Genomic DNA, 18,898 nt, shown 5'->3' with positions numbered 1-18,898 from the left:
TGAAGTAGTAAGTGGATAAATGACACTTGGGTGTTGAATGGTTTCTTTATAGTTTGTATAGATTTTTGAAATCTTCGTTCACTGTAAAGGCATGTGAGGAAACAGGGAGAGAACTTGATGTATAAAAACCATATTGGGAGTGAATTATTGATCTAAGTGCTTAAAACCAAAGCTGGTATTTCCTCCAAAAGAAGTCAGTTTGAATAGAAAGTCGTTCGAAGCATTTTTCTTTTAAATAGGAGGTACAAAACTTAGTTTATAAGCAGAGCACATGGTGAAAAGGAAAACCAGGACAGTCCGTAAAACACGGTGCGGATCAGGAGGGTCCTGAGGCTGTATCTTTAGCAACTGAGAGTGATGCAGAGGTCCTTATATTCTCTGGGAGCTGATCCCACAGACCCAGGGAGGAGACAGTACGGTGTCCCATGCTGGCCAGTTTTGTCCGTGGAACAGCCAGGAGATTGGAGCTGCCAGAGAGACAAATCAAAATGTTTAAACCCCTTCTTCATAGAACAAAGGCCTCATGATTTACATTTATCGCAAATATTTAATAGAGAATAAAGAAACAAATAAGAGGTTCAAAATGTCATGGTTATTTTCCTGACACATGCTGCATCCTTACACCAACTTTCATAACATTTGAGCCAGTATTTGTATCTGTTATCTGCTGAAGGAGCCAAAACCCTCCATGGCCGAGATTTAGACCTTATTTCACGAGCATCCAGAGTGACTTCACATGAGATCCCTGTAGTTACAGAATAGTAACTGTCCATTCGGGCGGTAAATGATATTGCCAGTGTTTTAATTAACTCAGCCTTATCATGTATGAACAGTTTGATCACGTGTTGTTGACTGAAGCTCTGCTGCACTCTCAGCTTCGGGGTTATTGATTCATCTGGAGCCACGACGGCCTTTAACCCCAGGTCTGTTTGTGCAGTGCATCCTGGGTAAGTTGAGCAGAGTGATGGTTGGATGAGTTTTGGGAGGGCGGCTGCAACAGACAGGTAAGACTGTGCATGTTCTGTAGTAAGTGGATTTAAAGCGTTTCCCATATGTTTTACACCCACACTGCTTCTCCATTTCTCCATGTTGTACTTTAGTTTAAAGCAACCCAGTGTTTGTTTTGGACGATAGACGCTTGGTCAGTTGTTAATGTAACTCAAAACATTTACTCAAATATTGAAACTGAAGTGCGAAGTATTTTCTTTGTGTCCCTGTTCACTTCCACTCCAATACAAGCTAGTTAGTTTTCTAGTTTGTGCAAATGAAACACAAGAGAATATATGATATTAAATAGCAAATATTTAATAAAATACATTTATCATTTTGAGTGTAATTATGTAATTCTTTGGGGTTGTTGTATTATGTTATACATATTTACATTTTTATGATTAATTTAAGTAACATTTCCAATTCAGGACTTGAAATCGGATTGTTCACAGTGCAGTGTTTGTACTTTTACTCAGAAGATCTGAATTATTTTTTAACAAAATGCCTCTCATTCACATGAAAGTTTGACAATTTCTGATGATGTTTGGATTTTGGTAAAAACACACTAGGAGAGTCAAAAGGTCAAATGGCTGAAAGTCCTTGAACCGGTTTGTTTATCTGAGAGACACAGAGCTGGTATCTGCTGTTGTATTCGTGTGTTTCATACCTGTGTTATTTTACATGTTACATGCTGAGTTATTTTTCTTGATGATTTTCATTTCTGTGAAGCACTTTGAATTGCCTTGTGTTGAAAGGTGCTGTAGAAATAAACTCAAATAAATGTCCATCCCAGTTCCCTCTCTCCTGTTTTCACCTGTTCCGTCCTCACCTGTCCTCCCGTGTCCTCACCTGGCCTCACGTGTCCTTACCACCGGCTCTACCTGTCTTCCCGTGTCCTCATCTTTCCTCCCTTTTCCTCCTCTGTCTCCATCTGTCTTCATCTGTACTCACTAGTCCTCGCCTGTCCTCACCTGTCCTCCCCTGTCCTCTTCGGTCCTCCCCTGTCCTCCATTGTCTCACCTGTCTTCACCTGTCCTCACCTATCCTAACCTGTCCTCACCTGTCCTCATGTCCTCACTTTTCATCCCCTGTACTCACCTGTCCTCACTTGTCCCTACCTGTGTTCATCTGTGCTCACCTGTCGTCCCATGTCCTCCCCTGTATCACCTGTACTCCCATCCTCACCTTTCCTCCCGTCCTGCAGATGATGGCAGAGTCCAGCCCTCTGACGACTCACGTCCTGAACACTGGAGACGGGGTCCCGGCGGCCCGTCTGGCCCTCAGCCTGCACTGGCTCGACCCCAGGATCATGATCTGGACCATGCTGAGTGTCGGGTAACTTCAAGAAAATATCAAATATAAACAATAATTAATTTAAGAGTTTCTGAACATAGAAAATAGCTATTTCTAGAAATAGGTTTCATGGTTTTTCCAATTCCCTTCAATACATCATTAGAGTTTTCAGGAGAAGATTCCTCATTTAACATGAAATATTTGTGTCAGCTTTGCAAGATGTAGATAGAAGAAGAGGGAATGAAAACCCAAAGACCAGAGTCCTAATGAGCTTTGATGAACGTCCTAACTCAGCAGTGTAATGATTTTTAGGACTACAAATGAAGATGGCCGCTGTGCAGGACTCATCAGCAGAGGAGCGTTCGGACCCGGGATGTATAAACTGCGCTTTGAGACGGGGTCGTACTGGGAGGGTCTGGGTCAGAACTCCTTCTACCCTTATGTGGAGGTGAGATTCAACCTCTATTCATCTGTATCGGGAGAATCTCCTGGGACATGTCTCCATGCTTTAATGTTCAGAAAGCTCTTTATGTTTCTCATCCTGCCTGTGCTGCAGCTCCTCTTTTCACCCTCTGTCTGAAACCAGAGCCCAGTCTGCTCTGATTGGTTAGCTGGCCGGCTCTGTTGTGATTGGAGAACCTTTAGAGAGCAAGTGTTTTATTGTGGACTTTTGAAATGTATTAATAAATGTTTATGCTGTAAGGTGTCCTGCAACTTTATTAAACAACATTGGATGTGACCACTACTCACCACAGGGTGTCGCCAAAATCAGACAAGGCTCAGGATCAATTATTACATTTTATTTGGACTTTTTACTGACAAAGATCACACCACACTTCATGCAAACATCTGATAGTTTAACTTCTTTTGTGTGTGTGTGTGTGTGTGTGTGTGTGTGTGTGTGTGTGTGTGTGTGTGTGTGTGTGTGTGTGTGTGTGTGTGTGTGTTTCCAGGTTGTGTTCACCATCAGTGAGCTGGATCAGAGGATTCACCTCCCTCTGCTGATGAGTAGGTTTTCCTACAGCGTCTACAGAGGAAGCTGAGAGCTGCTGCTTCATTTGTATATTATCTCAGTAGCAAATGTTTAATTTGTTAAACGTTGAAGTTGAAATGCTTGATTCTTAAAGTCGATGTGTCTATATATGTGTATACAGTATACATTTTAAAGCAACAATTACAAACATATGGTGGTTTTCAGCGTCTTTACTGTCTTAAATTATACTCAATAAAAATATATGGCTTTGGGATTGTGCTTAATTTTTACTGTAATCATTGTTATTGTGATTATCAAATATTAATGTATCTACAAATCTTACTCAGGTCTTGTTCTTGAGTAAAAGTAGAAGTACTCAGGTCTTGTTCTTGAGTAAAAGTAGAAGTACTCAGATCTTGTACTTGAGTAAAAGTAGAAGTACTCAGGTCTTGTACTTGAGTAAAAGTAGAAGTACTCAGGTCTTGTACTTGAGTAAAAGTAGAAGTACTCAGGTCTTGTACTTGAGTAAAGTAGAAGTACTCAGATCTTGTACTTGAGTAAAGTAGAAGTACTCAGGTCTTGTACTTGAGTAAAGTAGAAGTACTCAGATCTTGTACTTGAGTAAAGTAGAAGTACTCAGGTCTTGTACTTGAGTAAAGTAGAAGTACTCAGGTCTTGTACTGAGTAAAGTAGAAGTACTCAGATCTTGTACTTGAGTAAAAGTAGAAGTACTCAGGTCTTGTACTTGAGTAAAAGTAGAAGTACTCAGGTCTTGTACTTGAGTAAAAGTAGAAGTACTCAGGTCTTGTACTTGAGTAAAAGTAGAAGTACTCAGGTCTTATTGTTGAGTAAAGTAGAAGTACTCAGGTCTTGTACTTGAGTAAAGTAGAAGTACTCAGGTCTTGTACTTGAGTAAAGTAGAAGTACTCAGATCTTGTACTTGAGTAAAGTAGAAGTACTCAGGTCTTGTACTTGAGTAAAGTAGAAGTACTCAGGTCTTGTACTGAGTAAAGTAGAAGTACTCAGATCTTGTACTTGAGTAAAAGTAGAAGTACTCAGGTCTTGTACTTGAGTAAAGTAGAAGTACTCAGATCTTGTACTTGAGTAAAGTAGAAGTACTCAGATCTTGTACTTGAGTAAAGTAGAAGTACTCAGGTCTTGTACTTGAGTAAAGTAGAAGTACTCAGATCTTGTACTTGAGTAAAGTAGAAGTACTCAGGTCTTGTACTTGAGTAAAGTAGAAGTACTCAGGTCTTGTACTTGAGTAAAGTAGAAGTACTCAGGTCTTGTACTTGAGTAAAGTAGAAGTACTCAGGTCTTGTACTTGAGTAAAGTAGAAGTACTCAGATCTTGTACTTGAGTAAAGTAGAAGTAATCAGGTCTTGTACTTGAGTAAAGTAGAAGTACTCAGATCTTGTACTTGAGTAAAGTAGAAGTACTCAGGTCTTGTACTTGAGTAAAGTAGAAGTACTCAGATCTTGTACTTGAGTAAAGTAGAAGTACTCAGGTCTTGTACTTGAGTAAAGTAGAAGTACTCAGGTCTTGTACTTGAGTAAAGTAGAAGTACTCAGGTCTTGTACTTGAGTAAAGTAGAAGTACCAGAGTGTAGGAATACTCTGTCACAGTAAAAGTATTGTAAATGTTCCTCCAGTGAAAGTAGAAAGTACTCTCATCTAAATGTACTTAAAGTAGCGACAGTAAAAGTAGTCATTGTGCAGATTAAATTGTATTTATACTTGAGTGAATCTACCTACTTATGTTACACCACTGTATACAACATAGTAGTGTTGTTACCTCCGACTCTCCTGCTTCGAAGCTTGTATCAAAAAATGAACCAGCGCAAGGCAAAGCAATGTATCGGTGCTTGATTCGTTTGCTGCTGATCACGTGACCAATGACGTCCGAAGCTTCGTTTCAACGCACACTCACGTGACTGCTTCAATTCGATTCAAAGGTGCGCGAAATGGCGCGCGAGTTGTGGGGTTTGAAGTAGTCGAGAATCAGACAGTCAGTAGTAGTACAGCGAGTTGCGAGTAGTAGTAGTAGTAGCAAAGTAGTCGAGAGCAGTGTTGCGAGTCAGAACAGTCAGTATAACTAGTAGTAGTAGTAGCAAAGTAGTCGAGAGCAGTGTTGCGAGTCAGAACAGTAAGTATAGCGAGTATAGTAGCAAAGAGAAAATAGTTAATTGCAATGGAACCTGTTGCAAAGAGAGGCCGCTCCGAGATGTGGGAGCACTTTAATTTGATTTCTCCTAACAAGGTTGGCAATAGGGCAGGCAAAACCTATATAATTTTATAGCGTAATTATGGATGTTTTTGGAAGTAGGCTAAGCTTTGGCAAAGCAGCTCCCCACAATGTTTTAATTGTGTTATGGTTAACTGATCATGCAACACATCTGCCCGTGTCATGTCATTTCATGGATGAACTTACTGGCTAACCACCCACGAAATCTAGCATTCTTTGCATATATCTAATAATGAAATGTTGTCCCAGGTGTATGGTTCACTTTATTCTACTATAGAATAAACTTGTGTCATCAAAATTATCCTGTGTGCCATGTGTAATTGTAGTGAATGTGTGCATTAGATAGGTCATAATGGCGATTTGGCTTGTATCATAGCCTATTGGCAATGGTTAGTGAAGTTGTTACACATGCGTATAAGTATATATATGTTTTTTTAATTCTGTTTTCAGGTCCAATGTTTGGTTTGCCATCAACAGCTGGCCTATAATAATAACACCTCATCCATGCTGAGGCATTTCCGTGCTAAGCATGAGGCTGGCCAAGCTGCAGCGAGCATCCGGGGTGAGTACCATTGCTCTAATTCAGTAGTTCCCTCCTACATGTAATCGTCATGTTAATATATGTTTATGCATTTATTTCATGGCAGCATTTATTCATTAAAAGTACTCGCAGTGGTATTATGTTATGTAGCCATGACCTTTTGTTGTGTTGCAGGCGATAGAAAGGCCAAGATTGATGAGGCACTGGTGAACATGATTGTCCAGGATTCCCAGCCTTTCAAGGTATAAGGATATGTATTTTCCACATACATAGAGATATTTTTTTCTGTAAAACACATATTAAATATCTTCTACTGTTTAGGTTGTGGATGATCAAGGTTTCAGAGCCTTGGTTTCCCTTTTGGACCCTACGTATGTCCTTCCATCAAGGCAGACCTTGAAGTCCATGATGGAGGCAAGGTATCGTGAGGAGAAGCAGAAGGCCAAAGACAAGGTTCAGAAGGCTACTGCTGTGGCCTTGACCTCGGATATGTGGACATCCATCCACATGGATTCCTACCTGGCCTTCACTTGCCATTTTGTGGATGAGGAAGACAAGTTGGCGACTGTTTTGCTGGCAGTTGCTAAGTTTGGGGAGCGCCACACTGCATCCAACATTGCAACTGTGCAAGGGTCAATTCTGGAAGAGTGGGAAATACCCAAAGCAAAGGTCATGTGCCTTACTACAGATGGTGCCTCAAATATGCACCTCTGTAGTAGCATCATGGAGGTAAGGCACAGCCACTGCATTGCTCATGCCTTGAATTTGGTGGTGAAGAAGGCCCTCAAACTAACCCCAGGTCTGGAGGAGGTGCGCACTAAGGCAAGAGATATTGCCACTTACTTCAGGACCAGCACTGTAGCCAGAGAGCGGCTTCTCTGCCTTCAAAACCAAATGGGTGGTCCAACAAATAAACTCATTCAAGAGGTGGACACAAGATGGAACAGCACCTTAGACATGCTCCAAAGACTGTACGAGCAGAGAGAGCCAGTGGGTGCAGCCTTGGCCTCTCTTCAGACAGATGTGGCACCATTGACCTCCAATCAATACCACAGCATAAGTCAGTGCATTTCTCTTTTGGCCCCTCTCAAAGAAGCCACAGTTGAGCTTTCTGCCGAGAAACATGTGTCAGGTTCGAAAATAATTCCGCTGGTGAAGATGCTGCGGCACATTATTGCAACAAAACAAAGGCAGCTTACAGATGAAATGGCCAGAGATTTGGCTAAACATTTGTTAACCCTAACGTCTGAAAAGCTTGGGAATTATGAGGTTGCAGGACAGCATGCTCTGGCCACTCTCCTGGATCCTCGTTTTAAAACCATGGGGTTTTGCAACACCACACACCAGCAAAATGGTGTTAAAAAACTTATGGCAGAATGTGCCACTGTTATAAGGCAAAAAACACCTGATCCGGCACCCTCCGATGATCCTACCCCATCAACTTCACATGATGCACCTTCAACCTCTGATTCATCAGGTATGGATGCAGTTTCAATGTTGTAGTGTTTATGTATAATATACAGTATATTGATTGCATTCCTGTACCATTACCGTTTCAGGCCTGTGGGAGCTGTTGGATGCACAAGTTTTGGAGAAGAGGAAGGTCAAAAGTGCTACAGCCAATGCCTCTGTAGAGACGAACCGGTACCTTGCAGAGCCCAACATTCCACGAAATGAAGACCCACTTGAGTATTGGGTCAAGCACAAGCATTTGTACCCCCATCTTTTTGTGTTGGCACGGAATCTTTTGTGCATTCCGGCCTCATCTGTGCCATGTGAACGCGTTTTTTCCAAGGCTGGGGAAATAGTTTCCAAGAAGAGAAACCGACTAAACCCCAGTACTGTGGAGAAAATTGTGTTTCTTAATAAAAATCGATTTTAATTTCATGTCCCATCCCACCCAACCCCTGTTCACAAGCACCTCCATGTTCTTGCCCTTCCATGTGTAACCTGTCCACAAGCACTTTCACTGCACCTCCATGTTCTTGCCCTTCCATGTGTAACCTGTCCACAAGCACTTCCCTGCCACACTGATCTCTCCTCTGTAAAACCCTTGCCACATTCAAGAAATAGTTCAAATAAGTCACTATGACTGCCATAAACTGCACAGGCATTAGGAAGCACTTGCAATTATTTTCAATCTCACATTTGTGTAAAACGAAGATCTATCTTCTGCTAGTATGATCACTCACACATGCACAAAGCTGCAAACAAAGGTACAGAAAGACACCCAGACACAATTGTGAAATACACAAACATGGACACAATTCATACGAGAAAAGCAGTAGTTTTATTCAAATAGGAATCCACATATTGATGACATGATTTATTGGTTCAAGTTTTCATAGTCATGTTCAGCCCACAGAGAGGGAGGCAAAATATAGGGTGTTTGAAACATACTGCACTACACGTTTTCAACAGCAGAGGTCAACCTAGAGTTTTAGATGCATTGAATGAATGAACCTTTTTCCAATACAATTGGATGGAAAGCTTCACTGGTTCATAAAGCTTCACTTTGCCATCACTACAACATAGAAGCTGAAAAACCGCAGTCATATCATGTTTTCATAACAGAGAAAAAGTTCAGTTACATGAGGCCGAAGTAAGCGAGTGAAATCCTTACTTAGCCAATCAGTGGTTGAGTCTCCCGAGGACCAAGGGTCGGCCTTTCTGATGCCTGAATGTAATAAAGTCATTCACAAATAATTAAATATGTTTACATCGAGTAAATTCAAAGTAAACCTTGTTGTATAATAAACAGAAAATATGTGACCTATGTTGTATTTATAATTCATAGAAAGTTTTAATGTCAGGACGATTTCCGACAGGTGTTCACAGAGATCGACTCCCGGGGCTTTACATCATCCTCCCGTTGACATTTATCGCTCTTATTCAATAACACTTCAACACGATGGAGTTCACGGAGGGACTTTAGACCAAAAATCATTGTGTTTTGGATAATACAAGCGGGACTCGGTGCTCTGGGAGGATGTCTCAGCTGCTGAGGCTTCTCTCCGCAGCTGCCCTGCCTCTCTGTCGGGCAGCGGGAGCCCGGGCTCGGCTGTCCGCGGTGCTTTCGGGACGGCTCTTCTCAGCCGGATACAGGAGCTCCGCTGCGACGGTGAGTGAAGGTGATCGGGGAGGAAAACAGTGATCGAAACGCAGCGACTCAACTATCAGCATTTCGTCTCCTCTTGTGTGGACGGTATCCAGATTAAATAGGAGTAAGCTAGCTGTCCTAACTGGTGGGCAGGTAACGCCAATGTCAATACGGTTAGAAATGGTCGGTACACAAGATACTAGATCTCCTTTACCTTTACTTCAGTGATCTGCTGGTGTTGTAGGGTCAACACACAGGTCTGAGAGGAGTGTCACACTATCGTTTCACAGATGTCATTATACAATCACAGAATAGCTGTCTTGGTGCATTAGCGAGCCTGTTTGTAACATGGAGGCTACAGACACCGTTATTCTCACTTCACTTGTTCTGGTAAACTGATGGTAGTAACTGAGACCAGAACCCCCCACTGTCCTGCTGTTATAACCTACCTACCTACCTACCTACCTACCTACCTACCTACCTACCTACCTACCTACCTACCTACCTACCTACCTACCTACCTAACCACCTACTTACCTACCTACCTACCTACCTATCCACCTATCTACCTGCTTTGCCAATATGGTCTTGCAGACATTGACTCTTTGAATTGTAATTAATGTGTGTCTTCGGCTCTCAGAGTCTGATGCAGATCAGAGATCTCTCAGGACTTTTAGATGAATATAACCTTCAGAGCGGGTTCATTTACCTGGTAGAGGTCTTAGTCTTAAAGCCAGTTATACAAAATAAACTCTCGGGTTAGTGTGTTTTCTGTGTACTGATGGTGTGTGTGTGTGTGTGTGTGTGTGTGTGTGTGTGTGTGTGTGTGTGTGTGTGTGTGTGTGTGTGTGTTTTCTGTGTACTGATGGTGTGTGTGTGTGTGTGTGTGTGTGTGTGTGTGTGTGTGTGTGTGTGTGTGTGTGTGTGTGTGTGTGTGTGTTTCAGAATGTCAGTCGGACGCCAGCTACCTTCCTGTCCTGTCGCAGATTCCAGACCCTTCAGAGACGACTGTACTCCACTGAACCCAAAGGTGAGAGTCGTGTGTGACAGGTGTGTTCAGGGGAAGCAGGACAGAAAGCAGCTAACACAGAATAAGGAGTTTCTCTTGGATCCGTACAGCTGTTATAAAGCTGGTTGATGACTGACTCTAATGGAAAGCTAGTTTGTCTCTCAGATGTTTGATCAAACAATCATGTGTGGGTTTCAGATGGAAAAGGAGGAGTGACAGGAGGAGGAGGAAGATCATCAGGTGGAGGGAAGAAAGGAGGGAATGACTGGTGGAGCCGATTACAAAAGGTTGGTCAAAGTTCTAAAATAAAAGGGGTTTTATTGAAGGAAGAATTCCCATTTATGCTTAGAAGAAAAATGAAATCCAGTCATGAGTAACCGGTGTGTCTCTCCAGGGCGACTTCCCCTGGGATGAGAAGGATTTCCGGTACCTGGCGGTCACTGTGGCGGGGGTCAGCTCCGCACTGCTGTATTACTACTTCAGAGACACGGGCAAAGAGATCAGCTGGAAGGACTTCATCCATCGCTACGTGGGCCGAGGAATGGTGAGCAGGGAGGACGTAATTCTGTAGTAGACCCTGAAGGCAGCATGGGATTTCAATTGGATTTTGGATTATTGCAGAAAATAATCTGTGTGTCAAACAAACGTTTCTGATACTTACAGGCTGAGTTCAGCACGATGATCTCCACATATTAACACCACGTCATGATTTCTGAAGTAAAAAGCTAACATTAGGCTTTAAAGCAACTACAGCACGGTCACATGACCTCACCTCACCACCTATCACCGTTTCTGTTCCGTGCAGGTGGAGCGGTTAGAGGTCGTCAACAAACAATATGTCAGAGTGATCCTGTCGCCGGGGGCGGACACTGATGCAGTGAGTTGTTGCTCTTCATGTTTCTGAATCGTGAGCTAAATGACATGTAACAATCTGTAATAATACAAATGTCATGTGACCTGCAGAGCTACGTGTGGTTCAACATCGGCAGCGTGGACACATTCGAGAGGAACCTGGAGGCGGCGCACATGGAGCTCAACCTGGAGCCGTCACACCGCCCTGCCGTGGTTTACAGCACCGAGAGCGACGGGTGAGTCCACACGCCGCACTCTTTGAAAGGGCTGTACCATCACCATTTACCCCTCGCGCTCCTATTGGCCAGCGCTCCAACAAGTTGTCCGTGATAGGCTGAGGGGCGGGACATCTGTAAGCGTTCCTTTAACAACAACCCTCCGTGTCTCCAGCTCCTTCCTGCTGAGCATCATCCCCACGCTGCTGCTGGTGGGCATCATGCTCTGGACCCTGCGACGGGGCCCGATGGGCGGGGGCCCCGGCGGCGGCAGGGGGGGGCCGTTCAGCATGAGCGAGTCCACGGCGAAGATGATGAAGGACAACATCGACGTGAAGTTCAAAGACGTGGCCGGCTGCGAGGAAGCCAAGCTGGAGATCCTCGAGTTTGTCAACTTCCTGAAGAACCCGCAGCAGTACCAGGACCTGGGGGCCAAGATTCCCAAGGTACACACACACACCACACACGACACACACACACACACACACACACACACACACACACACACACACCTCAATAAGTGGTTGATAATGCCGTTTATTGTTAATATGTGGGTTTATATAAAGTGTGTTTTGTTGTTGAATGTCTGGTCCTGTGATATTTTTCCCAGGGTGCCGTGCTGTCGGGGCCCCCGGGGACCGGGAAGACTCTGCTGGCTAAAGCCACGGCCGGAGAGGCCAACGTCCCGTTCATCACCGTCAACGGCTCCGAGTTCCTGGAGATGTTCGTGGGCGTCGGGCCGGCCAGGGTGAGCTCAGAGAGAACCGTGTTTTAAATATCTGTCTCACGTTTATTTTGCACTTCGGGAAATATTGAAAACATTTCCTTTATAACGTCCTGTCCATGGAGATCATTCTACCATAACTCACTCTGGAATGGGGTCCCAACTTCAGATGTATTGTTGGTTATTCAGTAGAATAGCCTTCATAATGTGTTTCTTTTGCACTGATGTTCTTTATTTAAAGCACTTTGAATTGATTTTGTTTTGGAAATCAGAATCATAATTTGATTTATTTCCAAGCAGGTTTTCTTATAAAAGTAATTAGCTTTGGTGTATAATGGTGCGTACATTTAACGAGAAATTAAAATCTAAAATTAAAGCAAAATGGAAAAAAAAAATCTTAAAAACCAAAAAATTGGTAAAAAAAATCTAAATTTCGAAACAAAAACAATAATTAAATCACAGATTAATATATATATATATATATATATATAGATAAATATAAACATTTTGAATATGTTTATATTTGTTATTGACTTAAATATCTGTAATTCATTATTATTTCATATTTGTTTTTAATTCATTTACTTTTGAATGTATTTAAATTTCTGTAATTCTTTTATTCTTTATTGTTTTTAATTAGAAACATATTTTGGTTATTAAATCTCAAATAAAGTTACTAAAAACAAAGTTGTGTTTCCTCCTCTGCAGGTGAGGGACATGTTCGCGATGGCGAGGAAGAACGCGCCCTGCATCCTCTTCATCGATGAGATTGACGCCGTGGGGAGGAAGAGGGGTGGGGGGAACTTCGGGGGACAGAGTGAGCAGGAGAACACCCTGAACCAGCTGCTGGTGGAGATGGACGGTACGTCAGACATTAAACTTCATCCAGAGGGGGTTTGATTTGAAATGATTTGAGGTGTTGACTGGTTTTACCTTCTGCAGGATTCAACACGTCCACGAACGTGGTGGTCCTCGCAGGAACCAACAGAGCCGACATCCTGGATCCGGCTCTGATGAGGCCGGGACGCTTCGACAGACAGATCTACATCGGTGAGGGTTCTTCTTCTGACTCTCACACAGACAGAGGGTTGTGCTTTAATCTCTGTATGCACATCTCCCTCCCTGGCTCTACAGCTGTCAGTCATTCATTCAAAGTGTGAGAGCGAGACTCTTTTGGTTGAGTCAAACGGTTTAAAATCCAGGTCAAACGAAGGTATAGCTGCTCTAATTGGTCATTAAAGGTAAGGGGGAAAGCCAGTCTGTCATTCAACATTATCACAGGAACAAGGAGGCTCTGCCACGGCTTTCTGCCAGAGGAAGGACTGCATGGACTCCTTCAGATCAGGACACACTCTGTACTCTCACAGCTCTACTGCTGCAGAACACTGAGGCTTGTCTCCCCCCCCACCCCATCTCCTCTCAGGTCCTCCAGACATTAAGGGCAGGGCGTCCATCTTCAAAGTTCACCTGAGGCCCATCAAGCTGGACCCCGCCATGGACAAAGACAACCTCGCCAGGAAGATGGCGGCCGCCACGCCGGGGTTCACCGGTACGTTTGTTTTTAAAGGCGGTACTTGTGCAGAGTTGCAATGAACTTTGAGCTAGACTTATTTTATAGTATTGAACTATTAGTACAGTCAACATTTATTGGAAAATATAGACGTAATCCTTCCCAAAATTCCCAAATAAACTAAAACTCCTCTCCCGTTTGCTCTCCGGCCTCCTACACACAATGACAGACACACACTTCTCTCATTATCTAAGAAAGCCGATCAATGAAGGATTTTAATCGGATGAATTTGATGTTTTCCTCCAGGCGCCGACATCGCTAACGTCTGCAACGAGGCGGCGCTGATCGCTGCCCGTCATCTGAACACGTCCGTCGGCGGGAAGCACTTCGAGCAGGCCATCGACCGCGTCATCGGAGGTCAGACACTCCAAATCCCTCGCTATGTTTTCAGTTTCTCTTTACTGTCTGCCTGGACTGTTTGCTCACTAGGGCTGCAGTTAATACAAATGTGCAATATATAAAAAGAAAACATGCACTTATTTAGTTATTTGTAAAGCATCTTGTAAAATGAAATGTATTTTTAATATTATGATTTTTTTATTCGTTATTTAATTTTATTTAAATGTTTTATTATTTTTAATGTTTTTGTACTTATAGTTTTCAATTTGCTTTGAAAGTGACTCGTAAAAAGCTCTATAAAAATAGGGAATTCAATTATTAATAATAATAATAATAATAATTTAAGTATTTTTTTATTGTTTTATTTGCTTTTAAAGTGTCTTGTAAAAAGCCCTATATAAATGTAATTTATTATTATTATTTAAATCACAGGATTGCACAAAAAAAATGTAAGTAAAGTTTTTGTTGATATTGAAAATGATGAATGAATTCCTCCAATATCTTAATTGCAATTCCATCCAAAATCATGGAAAATTCCACCAGTTATTTTGTCATATCCCGCAGCTCAGATTGTCACGGTGCATCGTTATCAATGTCCTTATTTCTGCATGAATTTGAAATATCCTGAGATTGAGTTTATATATTTTGTGTGTTTCAGGTCTGGAGAAGAAGACTCAGGTCCTGCAGCCGACGGAGAAGAAGACGGTGGCGTACCACGAGGCGGGACACGCCATCGTGGGCTGGTTCCTGCAGCACGCCGACCCCCTGCTGAAGGTACGCTTCATATCTTTAAATACTAACCATAACAGGAGATATGTTCTAAACCCGGGAGCTCTGTGCTTCCTGAACTCACAACATGTCATTTAGAGTCCATGGGAAAGTTTTTCTGGTGAAATTTGGATCAAATAAGTGTTTCTGTTAAATGTGAAAGATGAAAGCACACCACGGTGGCACTTGGTCTTTCGGGGACTTGAACTGGTGACCTTCCAGTTCCCAGGCCAAGCCCCTATGGACTTCGCCACCACCGCCCAAATAAATATGAGTAATATAATAAAGATTGCAGTTCAGCAGAATTCAAACATGTTTTTAACTGGATGTTAAAGGTTTCTAAATAAACGAAAATAATATATATAAATATTAAAAAGAGGATCAAATAAAAGAATATAAAGTATGATTAATAAAAACAGTATTAACTGATAATCGAAATAAAATAGTTCAATATATCTGACTAAAAATAATCATACAAGTATTTTAAATAATAATAAAACAGTTGGATCAAAAGAAGAGGAAGATAAATGATATGAATTAGTTGTTAATTAATAAATGTGAAGTTGTGATTTTGCGATGTTTTACTCCTTTTCTGCAGCAGTCAAATATATTTCCTGTGTGTGTGTGCAGGTGTCGATCATCCCGCGGGGGAAGGGTCTGGGCTACGCTCAGTACCTGCCCCGGGAGCAGTACCTGTACAGCCGGGAGCAGCTGTTCGACAGGATGTGCATGATGCTGGGCGGACGAGTCGCCGAACACGTCTTCTTCGGGAGGATCACCACGGGAGCGCAGGACGACCTGAAGAAGGTCACGCAGTCTGCATACGCTCAGGTAACACACACACACACACACACACACACACACACACACACACACACACACACACACACACAGAAACGTCCAGATTAAAACTCTGGACGTTTCTTGGACAATTAAACATCAAAGAGACAAAATATAAACATAATTCACTTAAAAATGTAAATTATATGGAGAAAAACTAGAGAAAAAAAACAGATTAAAGAAAAACTAAACAAATTGTGAAAAAATAAAAGGATTCTGGGTTTTTAAAATAATCGTTTCTTGTATTTTTTTTACTTTTATCTCAGATATTAATATCTTTCTTGGATATTCTCTGACACAAAGTTTAAAAACTAAATCCACTTTTATTTTCTACTTACAGTCAAAAAGTTGCTGAAAAAAAATATAATATTTATATATTTTTTGGGGACTTTTATATCAAAGATATCAGGCATTATTGACTTTTTGAATTGACATAAGGAAGATTACAGTAGCACTGAAGAATAATTGAATTGTAAAGTGTATGTTTTAAATTCAAAATAGTTAACTTAGTCTAAAATGAAATGAAATAAAAAAACTAAAATAATGAAATTAAATAAAAGTGAACTAAATTAACAACAATAATAGTAATGATAATAAATATTTAAATATATATTACTAGAAATAATTCAACAGCAAACTTTAGAGCTCAGAAAACCACTTTTATTAAAAAACTAATAATAAATAAAAAAAACAATCAGATAAAAATGAAATGTGATTGATTGATAGAACACGTGTTCTTTCTTCAAAATGAGTTATTTTTAATCAATATAAGTTTGTTTTCTTGCGTATTGTCAGGTTTTTGTAACCCTATGTTGCAGCAGCACACACCTGATCTTTCCTCCTCTCACCCCTCCCTGCAGGTGGTGCAGTTTGGGATGAGCGATAAGGTGGGCCAGGTCTCCTTCGACCTCCCTCGGCAGGGGGAGATGGTCCTGGAGAAACCGTACAGCGAAGCCACGGCGGAGCTGATCGACTCGGAGGTCCGGGAGCTGGTGGAGCGAGCGTACCAGAGGACGCTGGAGCTCATCACCGACAAGAAGGAGCTGGTGCAGCTGGTGAGGGACATACTCTCTGACGCCACATTAAGCTACACTAGAGATAAAGGAGTGTTGCATGAATCAAACATTGAAAACATATTCCCCCCCCCCAGGTGGGACAGCGGCTCCTGGAGAAGGAGGTCCTGGTTAAAGGGGACATGGTGGAGCTGCTCGGCCCGCGGCCCTTCGAGGAGAAGTCCACGTACGAGGAGTTTGTGGAGGGGACCGGCAGCTTCGAGGAGGACACCACCCTGCCCGAGGGCCTGCGGGACTGGAACCAGGAGCGGGGGGCCGAGGAGGAAGAGACAAGCCCCCCTCCTCAGGACAAACAGCAGGCTGTGTAGAGAGGGGGCGTAAAGATGAGCAAAACGAGCGCTCCCCCCCCCCACACCGGACAAACAGCAGGCCGTGTACAGCAGGGGCGTAAAGACGATCAAAACAAGCGCTCCCATCCAACCTGCTGCAGAAACACTGACTGAGTATCCAGAGCCGGGGAGGAGGGTTAACCCCCCCTCAGGCTAATAATGAACGCCCTCAATATACTGTGTTTGCTTCAGGGTGATATTTAAGATTAAATTACTGAATCCATTTTAGCAGGGTCTCACTTCCTTCAGCGCTCACTGAAGACCTCATGGATGTTATTTAAGTTTTGCCTTTAATTTGGGGCGGAGACACGGGGACATTTTCCTGTTATCGTCTGTCCTTCATGAGGTCCCGTCACAGGAAATTCAACAGTGGAGCCACGATTTCATTCCTCATTCTTCACTAAGAGATGGATTTATTTCTGGGTGTTTTGTGTTTAAGTTCCTGTTTCCAAAAGTTAAAGAAAGAAAACAAAATTAAGAGTTAATTATTCATTCAAGGACGTTAAGATGAGGAAACCAAGCCCTCCCATCTTCAAACAAGCCGACTGACTCCGTTTCCAGAGCTGGGGAGTAGATTTACTCCCTCTAATTAATAATTAATGCCCTCAATTTGCTGTGTTTGCTTCAGGTAATAATTAAGATGAAAACATGAACTAAATCTGATAAAGCGACGTCTCAATTTCCCCCAAAACTCAAGAAAGATTTTGTTAGATTTTATTTTTAAATGAGACAAAGAAAAGACGAGCAAATCAAGCGCTCTGTGTTTGCTTCAGGTAATAATGGAGATAAATACATAACTTAATAAGTGATATCTGTTTTAGATCAACCCTCGATAAACTGCATGGATTTGATTATTCTGGACGGAGACTCGTGGATATCTTCCAGTTGAGTTTTTTTTAACACTTAAATAACAAAATCCATTACAAAGCAAACTTTGTTATTCAGTTTATCTGTAAACTATGTCATTGGCTTTTCCCTCAAGACGTGATTTATTTCAGGTTTCAAGAAAGCAAAGGAAGCGGGAAAGTAAGGGCCTTAAATATGAATTCAAGGATGGATTTGGGGGTCAGAAGTGTGTCGTTTATTTGAATTCCTCAGACGCTGCATCAGCTTCCTTCCTTCAGTCCAACAGGAAGACGCAGATTGATTTTTATTTATTGCATAAAGACGTCCAAAAGGTCAAAATGCCGCCGCGTTACAGGTTTCTTTGAGAGGTGTAAAAACGTTAAGAGTTGATGTGAAGTTATTTTGTGTTTCCAGCTGCTTTCACTTCATGTGACGGAGGTCTGTCCTGCAGCACCGAAACGTTTCTGTCTGAAACTCCCCGAGCTCCTCTTCCTGCTCGCTGCTGGGACGTTGTGATGATGTTTGTATGGATTTTGTGCAAAAATGTCAAGTAAATAATATCCAATATTCATATTTGAGTTCAGTCTGACGGATTTCCAATGCTTTCAAAGGAGAAATCCCCCTAAAAAATGATTTATGTAGTTAGTTTGCTACCCCCCCCCCCCCCAAAGAGCCCTTATTTTATGTTGAAATGTTTTAAATCACCCCTTAAAGAATGTAAAACCAATTAAAGTAAACAACAATACTCTGTCGGCCCTGATTGATTATTGGGATAATGTTTTATCAGATAAGGGATGTGCTGTTGAATTAATTGACAATTTCCCTTGATTATGGAAGAGGGTTATCCCCAAAAGTAATAAATAAAATATGTATCTTAATGTTTAGTAGTTTTTTTTAGTTCCTCAAAATCAAAGGTTTTAAGTTTAAAATCACGGGTGTTGTTACAGCATGTGACCAGCAGGGGGCGACGTCTCTGCATGAAGGGGAAGGAAGGAGGGTTCATCTTATTACCTAAAGCTGCTACACACACACACACACACACACACACACACACACACACACACACACACACACACACACACACACACACACACACAATCCTTAACATGAGCTGTGTGTAAAGTGAGTTTAACCGTGTGTGTGTGTGTGTGTGTGTGTGTGTGTGTGTGTGTGTGTGTGTGTGTGTGTGTGT

General features: G+C 42.1%; 2 protein-coding genes and 1 long non-coding RNA gene across 3 annotated transcripts; 2 read left to right on the top strand and 1 right to left on the bottom strand.

The window, feature by feature from the left end:
* Window positions 1-33: 33 nt before the first annotated feature.
* On the bottom strand, window positions 34-8,684 carry LOC134881084 (uncharacterized). Its single transcript, XR_010167993.1, has 3 exons — window positions 8,665-8,684; window positions 2,176-2,329; window positions 34-467 (listed from the first exon to the last, which is right to left on the bottom strand). It is a non-coding gene; the product is annotated as an uncharacterized LOC134881084 (long non-coding RNA).
* Window positions 912-3,530, top strand: LOC134881067 (5-hydroxyisourate hydrolase-like). Its single transcript, XM_063908192.1, has 4 exons — window positions 912-1,004; window positions 2,195-2,325; window positions 2,596-2,731; window positions 3,237-3,530. Exons 2-4 carry the CDS (start codon window positions 2,195-2,197, stop codon window positions 3,324-3,326), a joined length of 357 nt encoding a protein of 118 aa, XP_063764262.1. The 5' UTR covers window positions 912-1,004; the 3' UTR covers window positions 3,327-3,530.
* Window positions 8,685-8,912: 228 nt separating the features above from the next.
* LOC134858152 (AFG3-like protein 1) lies at window positions 8,913-18,584 on the top strand. The gene is made up of 16 exons (XM_063874061.1): window positions 8,913-9,162; window positions 10,087-10,171; window positions 10,349-10,437; window positions 10,545-10,694; window positions 10,956-11,027; window positions 11,114-11,238; window positions 11,393-11,663; window positions 11,828-11,965; window positions 12,650-12,803; window positions 12,884-12,991; window positions 13,365-13,490; window positions 13,758-13,868; window positions 14,509-14,624; window positions 15,249-15,449; window positions 16,319-16,513; window positions 16,609-18,584. The coding sequence occupies exons 1-16, from the start codon at window positions 9,031-9,033 to the stop codon at window positions 16,837-16,839; spliced, it is 2,304 nt and encodes a 767-aa protein (XP_063730131.1). The 5' UTR covers window positions 8,913-9,030; the 3' UTR covers window positions 16,840-18,584.
* The last annotated feature ends 314 nt before the right edge of the window (window positions 18,585-18,898 follow it).

The sequence above is a fragment of the Eleginops maclovinus genome, chromosome 2 (genome assembly GCF_036324505.1).
Source record: "Eleginops maclovinus isolate JMC-PN-2008 ecotype Puerto Natales chromosome 2, JC_Emac_rtc_rv5, whole genome shotgun sequence".
NCBI classification, from domain to species: domain Eukaryota; kingdom Metazoa; phylum Chordata; class Actinopteri; order Perciformes; family Eleginopidae; genus Eleginops; species Eleginops maclovinus.
This window is presented reverse-complemented; position numbering and strand designations above follow the sequence as displayed.